The sequence below is a fragment of the Tubulanus polymorphus genome, chromosome 4 (genome assembly GCF_964204645.1).
Source record: "Tubulanus polymorphus chromosome 4, tnTubPoly1.2, whole genome shotgun sequence".
NCBI lineage: Eukaryota > Metazoa > Nemertea > Palaeonemertea > Tubulaniformes > Tubulanidae > Tubulanus > Tubulanus polymorphus.
The window spans coordinates 5446570-5467799 of NC_134028.1; the positions used below are offsets into that span (position 1 = coordinate 5446570).

A 21230-nucleotide genomic window follows, 5' to 3' on the forward strand; every position below is an offset into this window, starting at 1 on the left:
AAAAACTAAACACGAACTGGTGCAAAATCGGGCAAACGTTGACACGAAACGAAAATCACTACAGCGTAATGTAGAAACATTCTTTGAATCAACAAAAATCAACGAGAAATTTATTAGGTTTGTTCTATCCAGGTCACCCATTGACTTTTAGGGCCCGATTCTATCTTACCCTTAATATACATTTTCAGACTAGTTAATACACCTTCATTTCTATTTCACTTGTAGGGATAATTTTGTCTACGTGAAGGTGTTCTTTCGGTCGTTAAGAGTTCAGAAACTGGTGAAGTCTCCCGCTTACTCTTGGTTTTCTCTCATCTGTAAGTCTTTAACGGAAAGTTTCATCGGTCCGAAATCATATTCTTTTCCATTTGTTTTTTTGGATATCTCTATCAGATTTTTTTTTCAGGTGATGTTGGTGGTACAGCTGGCTTATATCTGGGAGCGTCGTTATTGGCTATAGTTGAAGTTGTGTATTTTGTATGCAGTCAGTTTCAGCGGTCAGTGTTAAAATCTTATCGCAGAAACTGCCGTGCTACTTCGCTAGGCCCTGCCACTCAACCCTAATTGAGATGAGTAGCCTTATCAGTTTGAATGAGTCGACCACATCTTTTTCGAACAGGGTAATTGTAGTAGGTTTGGGGTCCTCACGGAAAATGTGTACCGGCCCCGATGCTGACAACTGCGTATATTCCTCGACTTCTGTATTTCTATGCAATTTTCCCTTCATATTTTTGTCATATCTCATCAATTACTCTAAAATCAACTGACTCAGTGATCGGCTTGCAGGTCCGCTGGCGGACAGCCGAAATAAGGCGAATATTTCACCCCCTAATGATCGGGTTTGATTTACCGGCATTTTGCATCATGTTATCTTTTATTTGATATTCTGTATTTTTTCAATACATGTTATTATCTTACATATGTATTTCTTTTATTTTCGGACAATTTGAGACAATAACTTTTGATTGAATTGAATTTCTATCGCTTCTTGTGAAATAAATTGAATTGAAATTGAATTCAATCGGTAAAAGGCATTGATTCTCAAGGTCGTTGACGGATTTTGACATTTTGTAAATTTTCGAAGAGAAACTACGGGAGATTATGACGTTATGATGTCTGTGAAGATGTTTGTCGGCTGTCTGTTGCTGGGAACTTTGTCAGCGGAAGCTGTTTTTTATGCGTTTAATTGGATCCAAAAGCGCCGTCGAATGTGGGCCGCGAAAAAACCGAACAAAATACTGAAAATCTTATTTTTCCCCGACGAAAATATGAGTTGTCAGGCATTTTTCAGAGACAGAAAAGGCTGCAGAAATCACGATTGCCGCTACAGCCACGAAACTACATCTTTAAGCCAGCTGCTATGTTTCTTAAATGCCGCAAAATCGAACTTGGATTTGTGTATATTTTTGATCACCTCACCGGAATTAGGGGACGCAGTCGTTAATCTGCATAAGAGAGGAGTGGTTGTCAGAGTTATTGTCGATAGCGAACAGATCGACGCAAGCGGCTCTCAGATTGGAAAGTTTAGGTCGGAAGGTAAATATAGTGGTTTCGTCAAACAGCAGGGTATAAGGTTCACCCAGCACTGGCAGTGGTTGTCTCCACCAGTGATCTCCGTCGCTCTACGATCCTAGTGTAACCAACCACACAGACGCGTGCATTCAAATTCGCTGTACAGTTGCCGACCAGAATTTGGTCGGCTTTTTTGTCTGTGTTCAAACTGCGATATCTCGGCAAATAAACAACCGATTTTGATAAATAAACTATCTACACTAACCTTATGATGTCTTACGTTTGTTCATTATATCATTTTGACGATAAATCTGATTTTAGTACAATTAAATTTAAGATACAAAAATGATGCGCTGTTTAGTGATGGGACACGCATCGCTCAAGTGTCTTGTTGCTAACGAACTACAGTGTTACAATGCCTAGTTTCAAAGTGAAAAAATGGTGTCATTTTTGCTATTTCTGTATTTATATCGCATCAAGCACGGACTATGATGAAGGAACCTCCGAATGAATATAATAATAAGAAAACTGAATGTTTGAGGTTTGTAAAGAGAGTTTATTTTTCACAATCGGTTTGGTGAAACTGGATTTCTGGTGGTTTAAAGCTGCAGTGATCTAAAAGTATCGAGAAAATGTCGTTCGCATCTTAGTGTCTGTGGTACATCAGACACTAAGATTCTTGGTGAAGGTATAAGGGTGTGTGCGTGTAGGAGGCATATACTGTAAGGTCTAAGCCCATCCGATTATAAAAAGCTTACCACCAACGATTAGGTAACTAACTACTGTAAGGTCATGTTGTAATTCAGACTAGTGCACACCTATGATCATCCATTAAATTAACTGAAGGATACCTATAACACCTGTATGATTGGAGACTACTAATAGGGGTACCTTGAATGACAAATTGCCAATGCTACTGCTGTGGCATTTGACGATTCTACTTACGGCAAGCAAGGATCTGCAAGTCTCACTAGTTATAGTTTATTGGTGTTCTGGGATCATGTTCTTCTACATTTCAGTTAAAATCGAATGAACTTTTTTTCTCTTGGTAAATCAATTCTTATTGACCACCTCCCTGGATCCGCCCAGTGTGGGAGCCTAAGAATCGAAATAAAACTTCAAGCGCCCCATTACCTGACTATCTAAAATAGGTAGCCCTAAAATGTTTGCGCTGTATGTTTTAGATTCTGAGTACGCAGTTTATCTTATCTTATTTCCAGGTATTCAAGTTCGTCACGATCAAACATCATATTTTATGCATCACAAATTCGCTATCGTCGACAATACCATACTTCTGAACGGTTCGTTCAACTGGTCGCGACAAGCTATCACGGGAAATAACGAAAACGTTTTAGTCACCAACGACGACGAAATTGTCCAACCGTATTGCCAAGAATTCAGAAGCTTATGGACGACGTTCGACCCTGCTTCGATTCTATGATTTCAACTGTTCGTCAATAATCGCACTCGTTTTAAATTGTGGTGGTATGAAATGTAGATTTAGATATACATATATGATCGTTCGAAGTACGAATTAAGGATATGTTCGCAAATCTTGCATGAAATCGAATGTGTGTAGGTTATGAACCTAGAATCGAGTTAGTAGGGTTAATAAGACGTGGCAGCAAACATGCAGAGTTGTAGTCGATGAATTGTCTCAATGTGCAAAATCAAAAATTATGTTATGAATTTGTATAGATCAATGGCTTTATATGAAAATGTTCCAATAATAAATGAAATTTGAGATTAAGATAATTTTTTCTTATTTCTGGTCACTGTGAAATCTTAAACATACTCAGTGGATCCTCGTTACAATTTTCGGGGGACATGAATATATCTAAACTTAACAACGTTCTGCTGTATCTTGGACCTATTCCATTACACATGACGGGTTTAAAAGATATCGCACATTATTTGATGGAAAGCACACAGCCCATGGTGAGTTAAATAGAATGTCGACCTGTCCTAAAGTGCTGAATGCTCGAGACCATCAAACTCAATAGAACAGAGTGGTGGACAATGTACAACAACAACAAATATAGAAACAAAAATAATTTATTCATTATTCGAGATAAATACCATAAACCATTCATACAGTCATACACCTAACAACAAGAAAATAATGCACATGAAGCTTATCAAAGTTGGAGATTAATCAGATGCTCAGCCTTGGAAAATATAGTGAATGAAAATATCTTTCAGAAATTCCTCTAGAGAGCCGAGGTAGGAAAAAAAGATCATCAGATTTAATATATAACTTACATATTCTCTGATACACACATACATAAATACTTGAGCACAGTGAATTCAGACATTTCTGTCACTTAAAGAGAGTACATTAAATACTGTGATGGACTCTGAGAGGCTTTAACACATTTGCTGCCTTGATCATTCCAACTGGTTAACGCGAGTTGGCGCGATCCGCCATTTCGGTTTAATTAGGCGATACAATCACAGAGTAGTGTTTTTGCTTCGTTCAATCGTTCAAACGCAATAAATCTCCAGATGTTGTCTTTATCCTATTAAGAAACACGATATTCTACACATGTATCCAGGATATTTGCAACGCAGTTTTGCAGTATTTTGAATTGACTCATTACCTCTGAACCATATCCGCACCAATGATATCGTGTAGATGGTATTCCATTCCTAGTTTAACACTTTTAGGTAGATTTCTTTGCTCGAGTTCCTAAGTAAGAAAACATTCTTCAAAATTATAAAAATTATAATAAAATCTGCATTAAGAACAGGTTTGATATCGAAAATGAATCTTACAGTTTTAAGTATTTCTTTGTATTTGGACTTTTTGATCATAGCTACCACAGCTTTTCGTCCGCGAATAAAGCTTTTGATAAATGCACCAATTGCGGGTATAGCTAACCACCAGCTACCTACATCACGTACTGTCAGAATACTGCACTGTACTAGCTTGCTGAAATGAATAAAATCAACTACACGGAGAAACTACAATAGAATCCGCTTGATTTGGATCATTTGGGACCAACAAAATTCATGCAGTTAGTTTACAGGAATCCAGCTTAAAAGTCATTTTCATGTATATTAATGAACAAATGGACTGCAAATATTGCCACCTTAATCCGGATTAAGTGAGTTCGATCAGAATCATAATTTCATAGTTAACATCATAGTCATTTGGCTGCATTTTTTTATTGATATTAAAACGTATCATTATTTGTACCTTATTCGGACATTTTCAGATAAAGAATTAGATAACAAATTGTGATGACTAACGTAATTTCAGCTTCCGTGAAGTTAAACGCGGTTGTCAACGTTTTCCTATCGAGACTTACGTCAGGGCAACATTTCAAAACATTCTCGCTATATTTTTCTGTAATTTAAAAGCAAATGAAAAATTTTACTTACAAATATCAATTGAGGTGAAAATTTTGTTCATAAACGATGCACTTAATTTAGGAATTCGATCTAAAGAAGCAGCAAACCTATTATGGAAGATTGTAAGCCCATGATTTTACTGTGCTCTTTAACATAATCGATGTAATCCGTTGTGAATACGACACCATATTCATCTTCATCTGACAAACTGAGTTTAAAGAGTCTTATTTCACTGCTGTTCCGTAGTTCGCCCTATCATAAGATAAATTGAAATACAGCGGCTGGATTTAAACACTTGTAGGCCTATAACTTTAAGCCAGGGGCTAACCAGGGTGGCCACTTTCCTCCTAATTACAAATCCATGATTTTCCCATGTGATTAGATAAAATTCCGTGAATCAGAGAAATTTCTAGGTTTAATATGCAATAAATTCATTCATTTTTCGGTAAATCACGCGCTGATAATGAAACACAGTCAAAAGCATTATGTGAATTCCCTGGGCCCAGTTTTATAGACTGGCGCTAACTTTAACCAGGGGGTTAACTTTCCAGGTATTACAGGTCAGCGGCCACCCAGTCACTTCATTATCAATTGAGTAAGCCTCTGGGTTAAGATAATATCAGTCTATAAAATACAACCGGCCCCCGGGTGAAGCATTAAATAGAATTAAGTGACTACTACGATTTCTGTTCTTACCAATTGTTTATCAACGAGGGTTCGATTTTTCAGAATACTGTATAACTGATGTTTTAACATTATCGCAGGAAGATCGCGTTCAAACTTATCCTTCGGGAAAATGTTTTTCAGATAGAGTAGCGTTGTCTTAGTGTCATTCGGTATATTCGTTTCTAAAAGTTAACAAAAAAGACCATTATGATACAGCAGCTTTGGTTACACTTAATTTCATATCGAGGCCACCATAAATTTGGCGAAACAGTGAGCTCGGCAACTGCAGGATTATTCTTCATTTACCCATAATATCATCCTTCTCAAAATGAACGTTGTTAGTGGAAGAGCTTGACGAGCCGGCTAGAACTCGGCCTGTTGTGCACTGTCGCTTTCTGTGTTTATGGTGTAACGTGTGATTAAGAGGCAACAGACGCTTACGATTCATGATTCAAACCACTGACCATCAACAATCCTATGAGAAAAAGTGTTTTGTATGTCATGAGGAAAACAAGTGAACAGTTACGGTAGGCCTAATTAATTCAAGTAAAGTTAGATAAAGATCATATAGATCGAGAGAGTGAGAGAGTTTAATTTGTGGGTAAGCAAGAATAGCTCATCAGAACGTCGACCCAGTATATCGATATCTGACAAAGCAGCTTCTATGATACAGTTACTAGGCCTGGGTACGGGTACCCTCAAATATCTTTGATTTTGCGTTGGGTACACAAATTTTGATTAATGCTAAAAAACCAAGTCAGAACTCACAGAACTGCCCGACGACCTTGAGAAATTTTTACGTAGGAGTACGCTACGGTACTGCCTCGGTTTGGAGTAAAACCCGGATATTCTAATCCGCATGCCAGTGGAGCATCCGCGGCGGCGCGCATGTTTACTCTGTTTACCCGGTGTTCCTCATCCGAGAGAGTGAACAGAGATTAAGGAGATTTTTTTTAGATACACATACGGCAACACAAGGGTCTGATGCAAATATTTTTTGACCCAAGCGTCCAAGGTACTGTGTAGTTTTTTTTCTTATATATATAGTAGCCTACGGTACCTTGGGAAAATCAAAAGTAGCGTAGTTCCCTAACCCTAAACAACGACTGGTACTTCAGAATAAATACACTGCACACCAGGTCAGGAGGTTGTTGCGATCTTAAAAACAAACTCGACATTGATTATCTATTCGTGTACAGTTTTAAATTTTGGTGTCACGATAGAAGGGTTTGTCCATTTTGTTCTCCCAGCACTGGCAGTGGTTGTCTCCACCAGTGATCTCCGTCGCTCTACGATCCTAGTGTAACCCAACTGTGGTACATCAGACACTAAGATTCTTGGTGAACCATTTTGTATACTGGCACTATTACAATATGTTTTCGTCGTCAAAAATCATGTAACAAATAAATGCGTGGCAAATATTTCTCAACGTTGTATGTATCAACCGGAAGAAAACGGATAACCAAGAATGTCATGGAAGATCAGAAGTAGGTTCTCTATGTCGGATTCGACAAACTCAAGATGATTGTTGAAAGATCTTTGTTGACACTTAATAATGAGAGAGTGAGACATGCAACATCTAACGCGGATATCACGGTCGGAGATTCTTCACGGGCCACCATAGGGTCAAAAAACGTTGCCTAAAATTCCCGTCATTGAACTAGCAATACATCTGAACTAACAATGAACTAACAATCAGAATACGTGTACTGGAAACGTAGGTCTTATCATATACGTATCGTTAATCGATCAGTCGCTGCAGCAGTCTGTTACTGGTTAGCACTACTAGCTTCACAACATATTGTGTCGCTACTGATAGGTGGTCTGGTGGTTAGCACGAATTTTTCAAATGCTGGAGGATCGCGGTTCGATTCTTGGCTGTGCTGCGATATTAGCGCCACGATTCTTTTTTCATCCCTTTTTATACCCTGACTCAAAGTTCCCAGCATAGCAAATCCTATCGACGATAAAAAATATAAACGGGGAAATCCCAGGTATATGTTCTTATACATGTCCTCATTTTTCGATAATGAAGGCGGGAAATCCCAGGAATCTTGCGTCAGTTTGTGTTCGGAATTGGCGAGAGACGGACGTCACTCTCAAAATGTGCGTCTTTTCGAAGCAGATGGAGGAAGTAGAGGCCGTTTACAAACAGAAATATGATAAATTTCTGCGGTCTAGAAAGGATTTATGTCAAGTGATTCTGAAACTTGCCGCAGCTTACAAAACACACGACAGAAATGTGAGGAAAGCTAAGATTACGTCGGCTGCAGTTGGTTTAGGGGTCGGTCTTCCACTGTCTGTGGCTACATTGGCACTGTTCATAGTCACTGCTGGTATAGCTGTACCAATCGTTGGTGGTGTTGCTGCCGGAGTTGGTGTAACCACAGGAGTTGCTGGTTCTGGTAGCGATTTGACGCTGTGGGTTATTGGTAAAAAAATTCGAAAGCGGGTGAACCGAGTTATTGAGGCTCATATTAAAGAAATGGAAGAGTTGGGGAATTTGCGAGCTAGATTATCTGAGATGTACGAAGACCTGAAGAGGGAGCAGATTAAACTAGGTAAATACCTAAATGAGAAATATATAATGTAATAACATAATCAATACTTTCAACTTTTTTTTATTCAAACAGGTGTATTTGGAGTTGGGGGTATGTTGAAAGGAGCAGGCATAGCGATCACGAAACCCTTTGCCATAGTTGATGATTTCATTACTATAGGGCGAATAGCCAGTGAAGGTCTTGAAGCAGGGGGCGCTGCATCGAAAGCCGGAACCTCAATGTTTAAAGCCGTAGGAACTGCGGGTAAAGTCTTCCAGATTGGTGGATTCGTATTTTCCCTAGTCGGGGCTGGAGTAGATATCTACACGATAGTCGACTCGGCCAGGGAGTTACAGAAGCCGGGTCCAGAGTTAGAAGCGAAACTAGTTGAATTAGTTTTTGGTGAGATGGTTTTGAATGAAGAACACAGAGAGGAGCTGAAATTGTTCTGTATCGAAAACGACATATCTGCGATTCCTGAACCAGTCCCGGTTGCAGTGAGTCTCTGAAAACAGTAACCATAACCACATTCTTTGGCTAATTATTGAACTCAAATTCTATCAACACGTACATGTATCATGTTAAGGCCCGGACACACTGGGCGATTTGGTCGCCCGATTTCGTCGCCCGACGAAATCGCCGGTAAAATCTAATTTCTTTGTCTGGATATTTTGTCTGTTTTAACCTAATTTCTTTGTCTGGATATCGTGTGAAGTAACAAAGACAATGGAATATGTATACGTAGTTGGAACTTGTCCTATCATTTTCACAGTTTACAAATAAATGCTATGTGAAAATGTTCCATTTACCTATAAAAAATCATATATTGCAGCTCAATGAAAAATTTCATATCATAAAACAAACATATGTGTAGTTGGAACTTGTCCTATCATGGTCACAGTTTACAAATGATATGTGAAAATGTTCCATTTATCTAAATAAATATATGAAAGATATCATTGCTACTCTATGCAGTATTTCATATATTATTTAATAGGACTTGAGCACAGTAAGTTCAGTTGGTGTGATATATAGGAAGCAAGGTAGATAGATATTCAGACTGCCAGGGCTGATTCAGGATCCACTGTTTTGCCATTTTAACATCTTAAGCACACTCTTAAGACATCAATTCTGTGTGCCTGAGTGATTTAATGTCTAAATCGATAACGCGAGAGTCTTCGCGCAGAGTCTTCATTGAACCTTAAAATTCGTGCAAACATCGTTAAAACAAGAATTCGCTTGATAACAGCAAATAGGCCCGGCAAACAGGGCACAAGTCATCAGATCACAGGAACTAAAAAAAGACTGAAGTTTGAAAATATTAATTTGTTATTTTTTTTACAATTGCACAAAATTTACACCAAATGATAAATCCAAGGCATTATTATTAAGGCAAAAACATTTGTATTGCTATCATTTTCCACTAAATGTTTATTCAAAATGAACGACTAACAATTCGAAAAATGGCGACCGACGCCACGAAGTCATCTTATCACAGGAAACAAGAAACTAATATTAAAAAATATATAGTTTTGTTATTTATAAAAATTTACAAAATAGGATGAAAACAATTATAAAAAAGCTAACATGATGATTCGTATCTAAAAGATTTTCAACAAAATGTTTATGAAAACAAATTTCAAAAAGTGATCGGTGCAATAATTTCGAAAAATGGTATAGAATGAAATTACAATGATTGGATCTGATAAATGATTTCGAAGAATAGTATAAATTGAGATAACATTGATCTGATTGAGGATAATTATTTTTGTTGTACAAAATGTACAAAAATGATTGGTTGTTGATTTAGAAATTGATTAATTAATGAATAACAGCAACATATTTTTGAAATTTGAAATTTTGAAATGTTTGATGAAAACGATTGGTTTATGATTAGATAAAAACACAAAATAAAACATGAATTTCAGGAGATGATTCGCTGTTGCTTCAAAAGCAAGGTTACAGAGGTTGACTGAACTGATAGAACCCGATTACTTCTTACACCGGAAAACCGTCTTCAGAAAAACCAAAAATCGTTAAACAGGCATAGCAAGGAGCCTATAGCACCACACCGCCCGAGAAATACGAAAATATTTTTGAAAAAAATTAACGCACCAGGGTGGTCCGTTTCCACAGTTGCGGGCCGAGATTTGCATTCGGAATCAGAATTAAAAAAGAACTAATTTTGACTCCAAACACAAATTTCAACCCTCCGCTATGGAACATGTCTAGAAATTCACAGACAAGGTCCCTCGCTTTCGGTAAAAATTCCACGTACCAAAAATGACGATTATCGAAATTCATCCATTAACCCTTAAACTAAACCTTCGAAATTCATCTCCAAAATTGGACGTCCCCGTTTGACGAATAGCATTAGATGATTGGCTTACATCGCATGGACGGTAATGCTAAAGGTTTTACGATGCTGCGCTTCCTGGTGCGAGTAGTCCCCGAGTTCTATCAACCCCTTCAACATGTAACCGAACTTCATATTCAACAGCTGAATCACCTCCAGATTAGATTAGTTAAAGTAACAGGTTATCTAGAAGCGGCCGCTGCCGCACACAAAAACTCTTCGCATGGTTCGACGAAGCACCTTCTTGATTCGATTAAGCTTTCCTATTATAAAAGGAAAAGTCAGACAAACAACAAGTTTTTATACTCTGAATTTTCCTTCTCATTTGAGCATTGACTTCAACCCGCGTGTGAACTTACCCTTTAAACCACTCGACACGCGCTTCGGTTTGATTTCCTCAGTTTGGATATCATTGAATACCTGGATATCGTCATCCACGATTATGTTGTCTTTTGCTTCCCGATAACACTGACGCACGACAACGTTCACTTCGATGTCTACACACGCACGAACACATATGTATGTAGAAATTCACACATATGTTATTAGCATACAAAATATACAAAAGTACATGTAAAAAGTAACATTAATTAGGCCTATTCGTGAATTAGTGAAGAGTAGATAATAAATCGAAAGTTTATGATCGCAACAGTTCAGTTTAATGTGTCTTTTTCGGCTAAGATATTTTGCATTATATACAGTTAAAAAGTTGAATTTTGTGGGATCAATATGTTTATTTGCGGGGGGGGTATCATAACGTTGGTGCATACTAGAGTCCTATGGAAGGTACATGCTAAAGCGGCGTGTTGTATTAGTAATTATATCGTGTAGTTCAGTGATTAAGTTATATAAGGAGTTATCAAGTTAATGGTCCAGGGATTCAACCAGTCATTTTGCGTTATTACCTTATATAGTTCATTATTTCAATATTCCGTTTGATTTCTATTCTTACCCTTTATACCAGATGGAATGTCCTCTTCAATCTGGGATTCGTGGATCTCCTCTATTATCACAGATCCGTTGGCGGATTTTGTGCCATTGCTCGCAGTTTCATCGTCGTCACATTTCGATTCCAAGGTTTGAATGTCCGATTCAATGTCTATATATCGATAGATGGAAATTCAAAACAATGTTTCATAATAAAAATAAACTCTTTGAATCAGTTACTAACATTTTTGTGGTGACGATATTTCTGAGATAATTGTGTATTTATTAGAGGGATTGAATTACCTTCCATGAAACTTTCAGGTGCACCCACTTGCAGTCCTTCGTGGCCCCATTGTAGAATATTAACACCAGGCAGAAAAGGGATCCGTCTATTGGGCCTCGGTTCCCAGATAACGTGGCCCCCTGGGGTGAAGACGGATAACTTGCATTCTGTAGGAAGGTAACTATCTTCAATATACGTCTCCCAGAAATTCGTGCCTGGTATGTTGGACATCTTTTGTCCAACCGCCCAGCCCATATTTTGTGCTCGAATCTGTACGAATTCTCCCGGCGATTGAGTCTCGTAGTGCGTAAGTATAATCGTTTTGTGGAGTCTTTCACCCCATATCTTCATAGGTATGCCTATTTGTGAAGAAATGATAGAGACAATGCATCAACGAAAGTCCTTAAAGTTGATTCTAGTATGAAAACGGAAGAACGATATGCATGTCTTACCAGGGATCAAGCGTACATTTTCTTCATCATAAATTTTGCCATCGAGGCAGAAAGTTTGTTCTTTGACAGCTGAAATAAAGTTATATTCAGATTTTAAATGTTTCGTAAGGAAAACTGAGACTGGGTGGAAGCTTCTGTATCCACCAAATCCACCTAAAAACGCCCGCAAGTCATCGTCCAACTCTGTTGCTAAGTGCAGATCGGCCATTATCGTGCCTGCTCGCTTCAACGATACCCGTCTTAAAGTTGAAATCTTCTCTGCCTTTTTCGACATTATTGATGATAACGATTGGCGATTTATAATAGAGAAATATTACCTTCAAGTTCCGATTCGTTCAAAAGAACGCAGTTAGTTGTCGATGGATTGGCCATGATTTCACAATTTTTCGACAAAAGGAAGACGGTCAAAACAGTTGAACCAGTGACACGGCGGACATAAACATTAAAAAACTACCTAGTAACGTAGTTAGATCTGTGACGTCATTACCGCGAGGCCAATCAGCATAAAAAACGAAATACCAGTATATGATGTGTTCATAATTTACGAACTTTTGACTGTAACCAATCCACTTCTTTATTATCTTGAATAAATACAACCTTAGGCTTTCAGTATTCTCAGTTTGGATAATTTATCGAATTAGCTAAACCTAACCTAAAATTGCATGCTCGCGAAGTCTGAACTTAGGAATCTGAGCGAATCATTCTAGAAAGTCCCAAGGCATCACGAATCCAGTTTCGACGAATTCCTATTTTGTGGGTATGAAAAATTTTTACGGCTTATGCCACGACGAAATTCTGAACTAATTGAATTAGTTCTAGGGCCCTGTCCGTGGGCATATGACTGTGCATACTTGTAATAATTCTAGTTTTGCAAAATTTCCTCTATATGAATTCGATAAATTATACAATTACAATTTATTTTTTAATATTAACTTAAAGCGTGTCTCTGTATTGCCGGCGGCAGGGGACCCGTCGTCCTCTCGACAGCGAGTCTGACCGAATAAAGTAGATTTGATTTTGGAGGCGCACATCGCGTCTTCGGTTTAGTACCTACCGCGCTAACCCGGAAGCTTACACTACCCGGAGAAAAAAAATGTGGCAAAATTCTGCTGAAGATTTTGTGGAACAGGTCGAGGTAAGCTAAGTCAGTTAACGTGGGCATATGATTATTGGCACCTTTTCTCGTCAATGTTTTATTTGAAATCGGAATATTGTAAATTGAAGACGTTTTTATCCGTATGATTAGCACCGGCTGTCGTCGTCTAGAGCTAGTCTGTCCATACTCCTTTTCTTTCTTTTGACAAGCATGTGTGTGATTCGTATTACCCAGTATTACCCAAACTAAGAGTTCAAGAACACTGAGAATATTTATTCATCAAACCCCATTTATTTGGTTCTAGGGTATACCTGTCCTTTAATTTTCAGGCTGGTCAGGCTGATGATAGTGATAATGGGAAAATGTCCTCTTTCTTTGTTGATATCTAAAATGAACAGTTTTCTGATTATATTTCAGTACGATCCATATGTAACGCCATACGGTTCCAAATATGATGGTAGGTAGACTTTATGATTGATTCTCTGATTCTTTGGAAAAGAGTTTTTTTCTTAATAACCAAAAGAATATTTTAAATCATTTTCTGGATCGTCAGTTGAGTAATTGATAGAATCCTCGTATTTTCGTTTCAGGTGATTACGGATATGATGGAAGAGACGATCGTCACCAATCTTACATTATACCGGAGGTTATCAAGAGATTCCTCACAGACTTCCAACGTTGTATAAACGAAGGAAACTTGTATGAAATTCAAAAAGCTTATGAAACCGAGTAAGTTACTCAGTTGAAATCATCACCCATGATGATTCCTGGGCCCCCAGTGTTCCACTACTATTGATATGAAACCTTACAAAGTGATTTCATATCCTGATCAACGAACAAAATATCAAATTAGTACTAGGCACCTAGGTGTAGTGACCTGTACAGCCCCAAGGCTCTCACTATTACCTTCATTTAACTTTACTCCATTTTTCTGTATTGTCATTATTCGTGGAAATGTAGTTAAATGAAAAATGAATTATTATTATTATAAATTGATTGATTAAAAACTGATTAAAATTTTTTTCAGTTTCAACAAATTGACCGACAACTTCTTTAAGAACAGCGCCTGGCCCGAGGCCGAGGATGTAGCTCCTATCGTACAAGATGGTAATTAATGATATTGATTTCTCTAGAAACAAGAAAACATCTCGAAAATTGAGAACTTATTCCTAAATGAATGAATGCATTTATTTACAGATGGCCTTTTCCTGATCTTATACAAGGAATTGTACTATCGACACATCTATGCTCGAGTAACGGTAAGCTTCTTTCTGTTGGCTCTGATTTATTGCCTAATTAGGTATTTCCCCTTTTTCCCATTTGAGACTTAAAATAAAACTGACGAATTTCATATTTTTTCAGTCTGGCCCATCTCTGAATCAGAGACTTGAATCATATTACAACTATTGTAATCTATTCAACTATATTTTAAGTGAGTATGCCTTCGTAATCAATTTCCATTTTTCGAAACAAATTATGCTTAAGTCTCTTTAAATATTGATTCTTTCAGACGCTGAAGGCCCTGTACCTCTAGAACTGCCGAATCAATGGCTTTGGGATATTATTGATGAGTTTATTTATCAGGTAGGTCTGAATACATGGTTCTGCAATATTTAGAAAGTACACTGTCCCAGTTGATGAAGTGTTGTTTTCTGCTAATAAAACACTCGATAAGTCTTATTCAAATTTTCTTCTCTTTTTAGTTCCAAAGTTTCAGTCTGTATCGGTCAAAGACAAACAAGAAAACCGAGGATGAAATCGAGAACCTCAAACGCAACCCGAAGGTAAGCAATCATCTTAGATAGAAAAGTAATCTGTAGTAAGTAGGCATGATTTACTGGTCTGTGGTATGCTTATACTGTACATATGTGAATTTTTAGGCTTCTGGGGCCAGTTGCATAGTCGTGACTTAAGTCCAAAAGTGGTCTTAAATCTTAAGACTGGTTAGATTAGCTATAGAACTGAGTTGGTCTTAGACTGGTCTTAAGTCTAAGCCATGACTATGCAACCGGCCCCAGGTGCTACATTTATCTAGATCGTAAAATGGTGTTTTGCCTATATTTCAGATATGGAATGTACACAGCGTTTTGAATGTGCTTCATTCTTTAGTCGATAAATCAAACATAAACAGACAATTAGAAATCTACACCAGCGGTGGTATGTTAACTCTTTTGATTTATAGTCCATTTGTTCATATTTGATGATATGCGTCATTGAAGTCTGAATCCATCTAAAGAGGAGCTGATCGAAAACATGGATTGATTGAGGATTCACTCACGGTGATCAAAGTCTAGATTATGAGGTGTATGTGTCTAATTGTAGGTGATCCAGACAGTGTTGCGGGTGAATTCGGTCGACATTCTCTGTACAAGATGTTAGGCTATTTCAGTTTGATCGGTTTATTGAGACTTCACTCTTTGCTCGGCGATTACTATCAGGCTTTGAAGGTTCTCGAGAATATTGACTTCAACAAGAAGGTAATTGATTATCAATGATGAAATCTCTATTTCAAAATCCCTTGTTATGCATTTAACTGTGGTGGCAGGTATGCCTTTTAAAAACCGCGCGATCTTTCGGATACTGCTAGATCATTCTGGAACAACTGTTAGATGCTCGGCTAAGTCTTACGGTTTATAAAGTCATAATAAATGCTCCAATCAGCTGGATGTATGACTATAATTTCTTTTCATTTCTATTTGCAGAACATGTACTCTCGCGTGCCGGGATGTCAGATAACGACCTATTACTACGTCGGATTCGCCTATATGATGATGCGACGATATCAGGATTCGATTCGTACGTTCTCGAACATTTTACTCTACATACAACGCACGAAAAACATGCTGCAGAATCGCGTTTACCTGTACGATCAGGTAAGATGAGTTAACCGTGAACGGGGAACATTCAATACCAAAAATGCCAATCGGGGAAGGTTATGGAATTATCTTTTCTTTAACCCTTTCAGTGCTGACTTAATAATACCCTATAGTGCTGAAGATAATTTGAAAAATTTCAACCTAGTGTGCTGAATAACGGGAGTACCACTATAGTGCGTATACACCGCGGCACGGTGTATCGTTAGTTTCTAATATTTCACTCTGTTTGACATGTGCTGTCATCTTTCAACAGAGATAGAAACTAATTACGTCAATACACCGCAGTGCAGTGTACTAGTAAAATCCACCGATTTATACACCGCACTGCGGTGTAGACGCTCTGAAAGGGTTAAAGAAGTCAGGAAATTTTGTTAAATTGCTACAGGGATGAGTCAGGGAAATTTGTTGAGATAGTTAGGTGTATGAATCGGTTTCCATTCATATTTTAGTATTCATAATTCACTGGAATTTTAGCAGGTTAAGTCAGGAAAATGTGAATGTCGGGGAAAAAGAAAAAGCAAATCAAAGGAAAAAAGTGGCCACTGTCTAATAAAGTTGTGAAACAGATTTGGATATGATTTTCAATAGCCTTGATGGAAGATCCCATTCTGTGGCACCTTTGCCTGCCATTAGTTTGAGATTCTATCTTATGAGTAACTTCGAATCAGTCCACAGGAATCTGCTCGTTTATATAATTGCAGGTGAACAAGATGAACGAGAAGATGTACACGTTGTTAGCGATTTCTCTGGTGCTGCATCCGATGAGAATCGATGAAAGCGTTCATTCGCAGCTGCGCGAGAAATTCGGCGATCGAATGCTGCGCATGCAGAAAGGAGACACGACCGAGTACGAGAATAGTTTCTCGTTCGCTTGTCCGAAGTTCCTCTCGCCGGTACCGCCGAACTATGACGCGCCGGATACTAATCAACATAAGGTATGCGAAGTAAAGTGTTTTTAAGGGTCCGATCATCGTTGAACGTTGTGAAGAATTGATTGTCTGCGAGAATGTGGGGGGGGAATGAAAAAAAAAATTGAAAAATCTGTGAAAAATATTTAAATTCGCGAAATTTTATTATAATTTGTCTGGATAATAATCAGTAACCGCTTACAGTATTTTACCCGAAGTGATCCTGGTAATTTGTACTGAAAGAAAAACCAATTGTACAGGATGTGGAACATATGAAAATTCCTGAGTTCACAAATCTAACCCCCGTCTTTTTTCAGTATGGTCACTCATAGAATCCCATTCTTGTATCCCTGCAGATACTATAGATCGTTTCTTTAAACCGTTGAATTCATTTCAGGAACCGTTTTTACAACAGATGAAAGTGTTCATGGAAGAGGTCGCCCAGCAACAGATACTGCCAACGATCAGGAGTTATCTGAAGTTGTACACGACTCTCCCGATCGCGAAATTATCAGCATTCATGGAAATGGTGAGCGTTAGTATACATTCCATTAATGTGGGGCTTATAGAGTGGGCACTGTTCTATTTTGCTTCACATCAGGACAATAGCAGTGGGATACCTGCACGCACCAGTGAGATGGCGCAACAATTCACTGCATTGTAGTGCAAATTAGTTCATTAAATTTAAACCAGATCTTTAGGCTTCCAAATGCAAATATTATCAAACAAGACATTAGATAGATGTATGATTCACTTTCTCGGTATAGATTTCACTGATAATTCATTTGCTAACTAGTTGATTCAAATTGAAATGAATTTAGAAGAAATTGAAGTGGTTACCCAGTAATTTCTAGCGAACCTGGTCGGTTGTCGCTGAATCCTTACTTGCTACAGTAGCAGTGCCGGTACTCCGTTCTTTCTAATCTAAAGAAAATCAATTTTTCAAATCCATGAGGGAAGGAATGTTGTCCTAGAATTATTGCGTGTTTTATCTACCGGAATTCAGTTTTTCCACGTTAATTTAATCTCAGAGTGAAGAGGAATTGAGAACGCATCTCATGTGTTTCAAACATAAAATGAAGAATCTGGTTTGGACTAAAGGGACCAGCGGATTGGAGGGTGAATTTCAGAGCGCATCGGAAGTAGATTTCTACATCGACAAGGTAAGATATTACTAAACATCTGAACATCTTTATTGCTCCAGATATAATGCACATTTATGGCAGCAAGTACCTTTGTTCTTTCGTAGGATATGATCCATATAGCTGATACGAAGGTAGCCAGACGTTATGGAGATTTCTTTATCAGACAGATTTTAAAGTTTGAAGAGGTAAAATTTGTTTGTCGTTTTCACTAAGTTTTATCCGGCTGAGCGATTAATCGACGCTATAGGTCTAACACTGACATATCTGTTTTTAGATCAACAGGAATTTGAAAGTGGTCGGAGCCAAATAGATGGAGAAAAGATTCACAAATTTTCAAATGAATTGCATTGTCAAGAGAATGAAGAAAATAAATAAATTGGTTATAGAACTATATATTGCGTTTAGATCATTTTATTGACTACTTATGAATGGTTGATCAGGATGAAAAATGTAGTTCGTAGACCTTCACTAAAGTATCTTTCTATAACTATTTCTCTAGTGAAGAACGTCTGTGGATTACGGTACGTTTTCCTTTTTAGGCCGATTAGCACTTGAACCTTGTCTCAGTCCTATTCATTTGAAAGAACGTGGATGGCTTATAAAGTAACCCTTGGTGTTTGAACATTCGAGGATCCCTGCTTAGGGTTACGTATGTAGTTGGCTGATCTAGTTTTCCAAATATAAAACCGAAAGCGTTTGAACCCTTTCTCAATTCAAATGCATACAGCCCATAAAGTTCCCTTAGTGTTAGGCCTCCAGGATCCCTATTCCCGCACTGATGAACACGTTTCCTTTATTTGCCTAATTTGTTTGGACCCTATTGTGAATAACGTTCAAGGCTGAACTTGTAAATGCAGCGCAGGAAGGACTGATAAGATAAGTCACGGAGCTTTTATTGAATAAAAGATGGATGCACGTTAACTGGTTAACACGAAGCCGTGAACATGAAGTTAGTGCTGGTTTTGTTACTGGTCGGGTATATCAGTGGTGAGTTGACCAACTAATAGAAATAGACTACGAAATATAATTAACGGTATCGTTATTCGTCGATAAATCAAGCTTATCATCATTTGGACGTAAATAACCATCAAATTACTGTTGAAATCTCATATGATCAGTTCGAAAATTTTTTCATTTATAAACCGAATTTTTATACTGTTTATCGTGTAAACTCTTTGTAATTTCTTCACAAACTTCTTAATCTTGAATAACACTCATTCTCAGCCCAGAAGTGCGGCAATCCGGCCATCAAACATAAATATGGGAATGGAGAGAACGGATTTCGAATTGTCGGTGGTAGCGAAGTAATATCTGGAAGTTGGCCTTGGATGGCCGGTTTGAGAAGAGCTGACAACAAGCAATATTGCGGAGGATCGTTGATACACCCTGAATGGGTGCTCAGCGCAGCTCATTGTTTCGACGAGTACGTGTTTATAAGTTCCGTTGCAAATTAAGCATGGAAAATCGAAATTTGACACAAACAGAATCCCACAATAATGTCGAAAAATAATGTCCGAAAATGTTCACTTGAGCTAAGTTTAGTTTAGGACTAGTAGTTTATTCAACTTTTCGACTATATTCAAATAGACATCTTCTGGAATACTGTATATATTCCTGAAAAATTACTATTAGGATATAGTCGAAAAGTTGAATAAACTACTAGTCCTAAACTAAACTTAGCTCAAGTGAACATTTTCGGACATTATTGTGGGATTCTGTTTATGTTATATGTATAACGTTTAGTTAAATTTCTATTTTCCGACTTCATTTTTCGTCATTATAATGGAATTCTGTTAGTATTTTCGTCACGATACGGATATAGCGTCTTATCAATCGTGGTTATGCAGCATAATTCACTGATTCTATACGTATATAGTTTGATCAAATTTTTCTAAACAGAATTCGTAGCCCGAGATTCTACAAAATTGCTCTGGGAAAACACACGAAAACATCGAAAGAACCCTTCGAGCAATTGATTCAAGTATCGAAAATCATCATTCACAGGCGATACCGTTCACCGACATCCGGTCACGATATCGCTTTAATCAAATTATCGCGTCCAGCCCAGTTAAACGACCGCGTATCCTTGATTTGCCTTCCGACTGCACCACCAAAGCCAGGGAAGATGTGCTATGTGACTGGATGGGGACTTACGCACGGTCAGAAACTCTCTCTATTTGAGCATGAAAATACAGTCGCTGTTTCGGAGAATTTAGCAATTCTTTGTGTAAAATGTAGTATATTGGCTTTGTTGAACATTTGTATACTTATTCACCTTTTCAGGAACTAGTTTTCACGGAAACCTGAAACAGGCAATGGTACCGATAGTTAGCCAGGCAACTTGTAGGCAGTCCGATTACTACGGCCGAGCGATTCGACAATCTATGTTATGTGCTGGCTACGAGATGGGAGGCCACGACGCTTGCAAGGTATTTGGATAGTTTGGAGTTTGTATCATAATTCCCATACTGGCAAAAACGAAGCATGGGCGCTCCAGTTTGGAATACCAAAACTGGCCTGCTAATTTTTCTGCATAACTACTTATTTTATATCATTTTTCATGTTTCCATCTGTTTTCTATCCGTGTTATACATGTACAAGTAGTTATGTGTAAAGATATAGTCCGTTCAGTGAATAGGAATATTTTTCAGAGTAGGAAAAGTAACTTAGTCATAGAAACTCGGTTTGAGAGATTCCAAAATCAGGGACATCGGCACAATACGTATACGACAGCCACCAATAACCAACAAATCCAATTTTATGGACGATGAATGAATACTTATAATGTTTTATTATAGATGGACAGCGGCGGACCTCTGGTATGCGAAAATAACGGAATCTACGAACAATATGGTATCGTTTCATTCGGCATTGGCTGTGCTGAAGTGCGCAAACCAGGGATATACGTCAGGCTCAATCTATACCTGGGTTGGGTCAAAGCAGTAATGGCGTCTCAATGAAAGTGTTAGAGAACGCTTCAATAAATCATTATCTAATGTACATAGCAAAGCTTTTATTTTTTCGATAGTTTTCAAGTGGTAGCCTGTCTAATTTCGAAGCTCCAATTGAGAATAATCTCTACAATGAAATAAACGGAAATTGTACTAATTGCAGG

The 21230-nt window shown here is 37.9% G+C and overlaps 5 protein-coding genes across 8 annotated transcripts; 4 read left to right on the forward strand and 1 right to left on the reverse strand.

Moving 5' to 3' along the window:
- The first annotated feature begins 1053 nt into the window (after positions 1-1053).
- Positions 1054-3251, forward strand: LOC141904040 (uncharacterized). The gene is made up of 2 exons (XM_074792481.1): positions 1054-1536; positions 2733-3251. The coding sequence occupies exons 1-2, from the start codon at positions 1110-1112 to the stop codon at positions 2951-2953; spliced, it is 648 nt and encodes a 215-aa protein (XP_074648582.1). The 5' UTR covers positions 1054-1109; the 3' UTR covers positions 2954-3251.
- Positions 3252-3593: 342 nt separating this feature from the next.
- On the reverse strand, positions 3594-6368 carry LOC141903893 (winged helix repair factor 1-like). 4 transcript variants are annotated; one of them, XM_074792262.1, is made up of 8 exons: positions 6301-6368; positions 5839-6007; positions 5563-5714; positions 4974-5118; positions 4765-4861; positions 4288-4444; positions 4113-4201; positions 3594-4031 (listed from the first exon to the last, which is right to left on the reverse strand). In XM_074792262.1, exons 2-8 carry the CDS (start codon positions 5978-5980, stop codon positions 3989-3991), a joined length of 825 nt encoding a protein of 274 aa, XP_074648363.1. In that variant the 5' UTR covers positions 5981-6007; positions 6301-6368; the 3' UTR covers positions 3594-3988. The 4 variants fall into 4 exon arrangements, with proteins under 4 accessions (XP_074648363.1, XP_074648364.1, XP_074648365.1 ...); XM_074792263.1 differs by lacking the exon at positions 6301-6368 and adding an exon at positions 6229-6294; XM_074792264.1 differs by lacking the exon at positions 6301-6368 and adding an exon at positions 6260-6275.
- Positions 6369-7569: 1201 nt separating this feature from the next.
- LOC141904072 (uncharacterized) lies at positions 7570-8966 on the forward strand. The gene is made up of 2 exons (XM_074792521.1): positions 7570-8093; positions 8166-8966. Exons 1-2 carry the CDS (start codon positions 7637-7639, stop codon positions 8579-8581), a joined length of 873 nt encoding a protein of 290 aa, XP_074648622.1. The 5' UTR covers positions 7570-7636; the 3' UTR covers positions 8582-8966.
- A 4185-nt stretch (positions 8967-13151) lies between these two features.
- Positions 13152-18505, forward strand: LOC141903165 (eukaryotic translation initiation factor 3 subunit L-like). The gene is made up of 16 exons (XM_074791187.1): positions 13152-13225; positions 13604-13643; positions 13777-13915; positions 14214-14293; positions 14384-14445; positions 14549-14618; positions 14697-14770; positions 14890-14970; positions 15253-15343; positions 15509-15663; positions 15889-16059; positions 16764-16997; positions 17368-17499; positions 18002-18133; positions 18220-18300; positions 18390-18505. The coding sequence occupies exons 1-16, from the start codon at positions 13184-13186 to the stop codon at positions 18423-18425; spliced, it is 1620 nt and encodes a 539-aa protein (XP_074647288.1). The 5' UTR covers positions 13152-13183; the 3' UTR covers positions 18426-18505.
- A 554-nt stretch (positions 18506-19059) lies between these two features.
- LOC141903433 (plasminogen-like) lies at positions 19060-21075 on the forward strand. The gene is made up of 5 exons (XM_074791549.1): positions 19060-19102; positions 19340-19538; positions 20015-20274; positions 20399-20544; positions 20914-21075. Exons 1-5 carry the CDS (start codon positions 19060-19062, stop codon positions 21073-21075), a joined length of 810 nt encoding a protein of 269 aa, XP_074647650.1.
- Positions 21076-21230: the final 155 nt, after the last annotated feature.

Excerpts from the sequence above, each read along its gene's own strand:
- LOC141903165 (XM_074791187.1), top strand. The coding sequence starts at position 13,184 with ATGTGGCAAAATTCTGCTGAAGATTTTGTGGAACAGGTCGAG. Across the intron at positions 14,771-14,889 it reads TTGATGAGTTTATTTATCAG|TTCCAAAGTTTCAGTCTGTA; the intron begins GTAGGTCTGAAT and ends TTCTCTTTTTAG. Across the intron at positions 18,134-18,219 it reads TAGATTTCTACATCGACAAG|GATATGATCCATATAGCTGA; the intron begins GTAAGATATTAC and ends GTTCTTTCGTAG.
- LOC141903893 (XM_074792262.1), bottom strand. The coding sequence starts at position 5,980 with ATGAATCGTAAGCGTCTGTTGCCTCTTAATCACACGTTACACCATAAA. Across the intron at positions 5,715-5,838 it reads TGAGAAGGATGATATTATGG|AAACGAATATACCGAATGAC; the intron begins GTAAATGAAGAA and ends GTTAACTTTTAG. Across the intron at positions 4,862-4,973 it reads CTTACAATCTTCCATAATAG|AAAAATATAGCGAGAATGTT; the intron begins GTTTGCTGCTTC and ends TTTAAATTACAG.
- LOC141904072 (XM_074792521.1), top strand. The coding sequence starts at position 7,637 with ATGTGCGTCTTTTCGAAGCAGATGGAGGAAGTAGAGGCCGTTTACAAA. Across the intron at positions 8,094-8,165 it reads GAGGGAGCAGATTAAACTAG|GTGTATTTGGAGTTGGGGGT; the intron begins GTAAATACCTAA and ends TTATTCAAACAG.
- LOC141904040 (XM_074792481.1), top strand. The coding sequence starts at position 1,110 with ATGATGTCTGTGAAGATGTTTGTCGGCTGTCTGTTGCTGGGAACTTTG. Across the intron at positions 1,537-2,732 it reads TGGAAAGTTTAGGTCGGAAG|GTATTCAAGTTCGTCACGAT; the intron begins GTAAATATAGTG and ends TCTTATTTCCAG.
- LOC141903433 (XM_074791549.1), top strand. The coding sequence starts at position 19,060 with ATGAAGTTAGTGCTGGTTTTGTTACTGGTCGGGTATATCAGTG. Across the intron at positions 20,275-20,398 it reads TGGATGGGGACTTACGCACG|GAACTAGTTTTCACGGAAAC; the intron begins GTCAGAAACTCT and ends TCACCTTTTCAG. Across the intron at positions 20,545-20,913 it reads GAGGCCACGACGCTTGCAAG|ATGGACAGCGGCGGACCTCT; the intron begins GTATTTGGATAG and ends GTTTTATTATAG.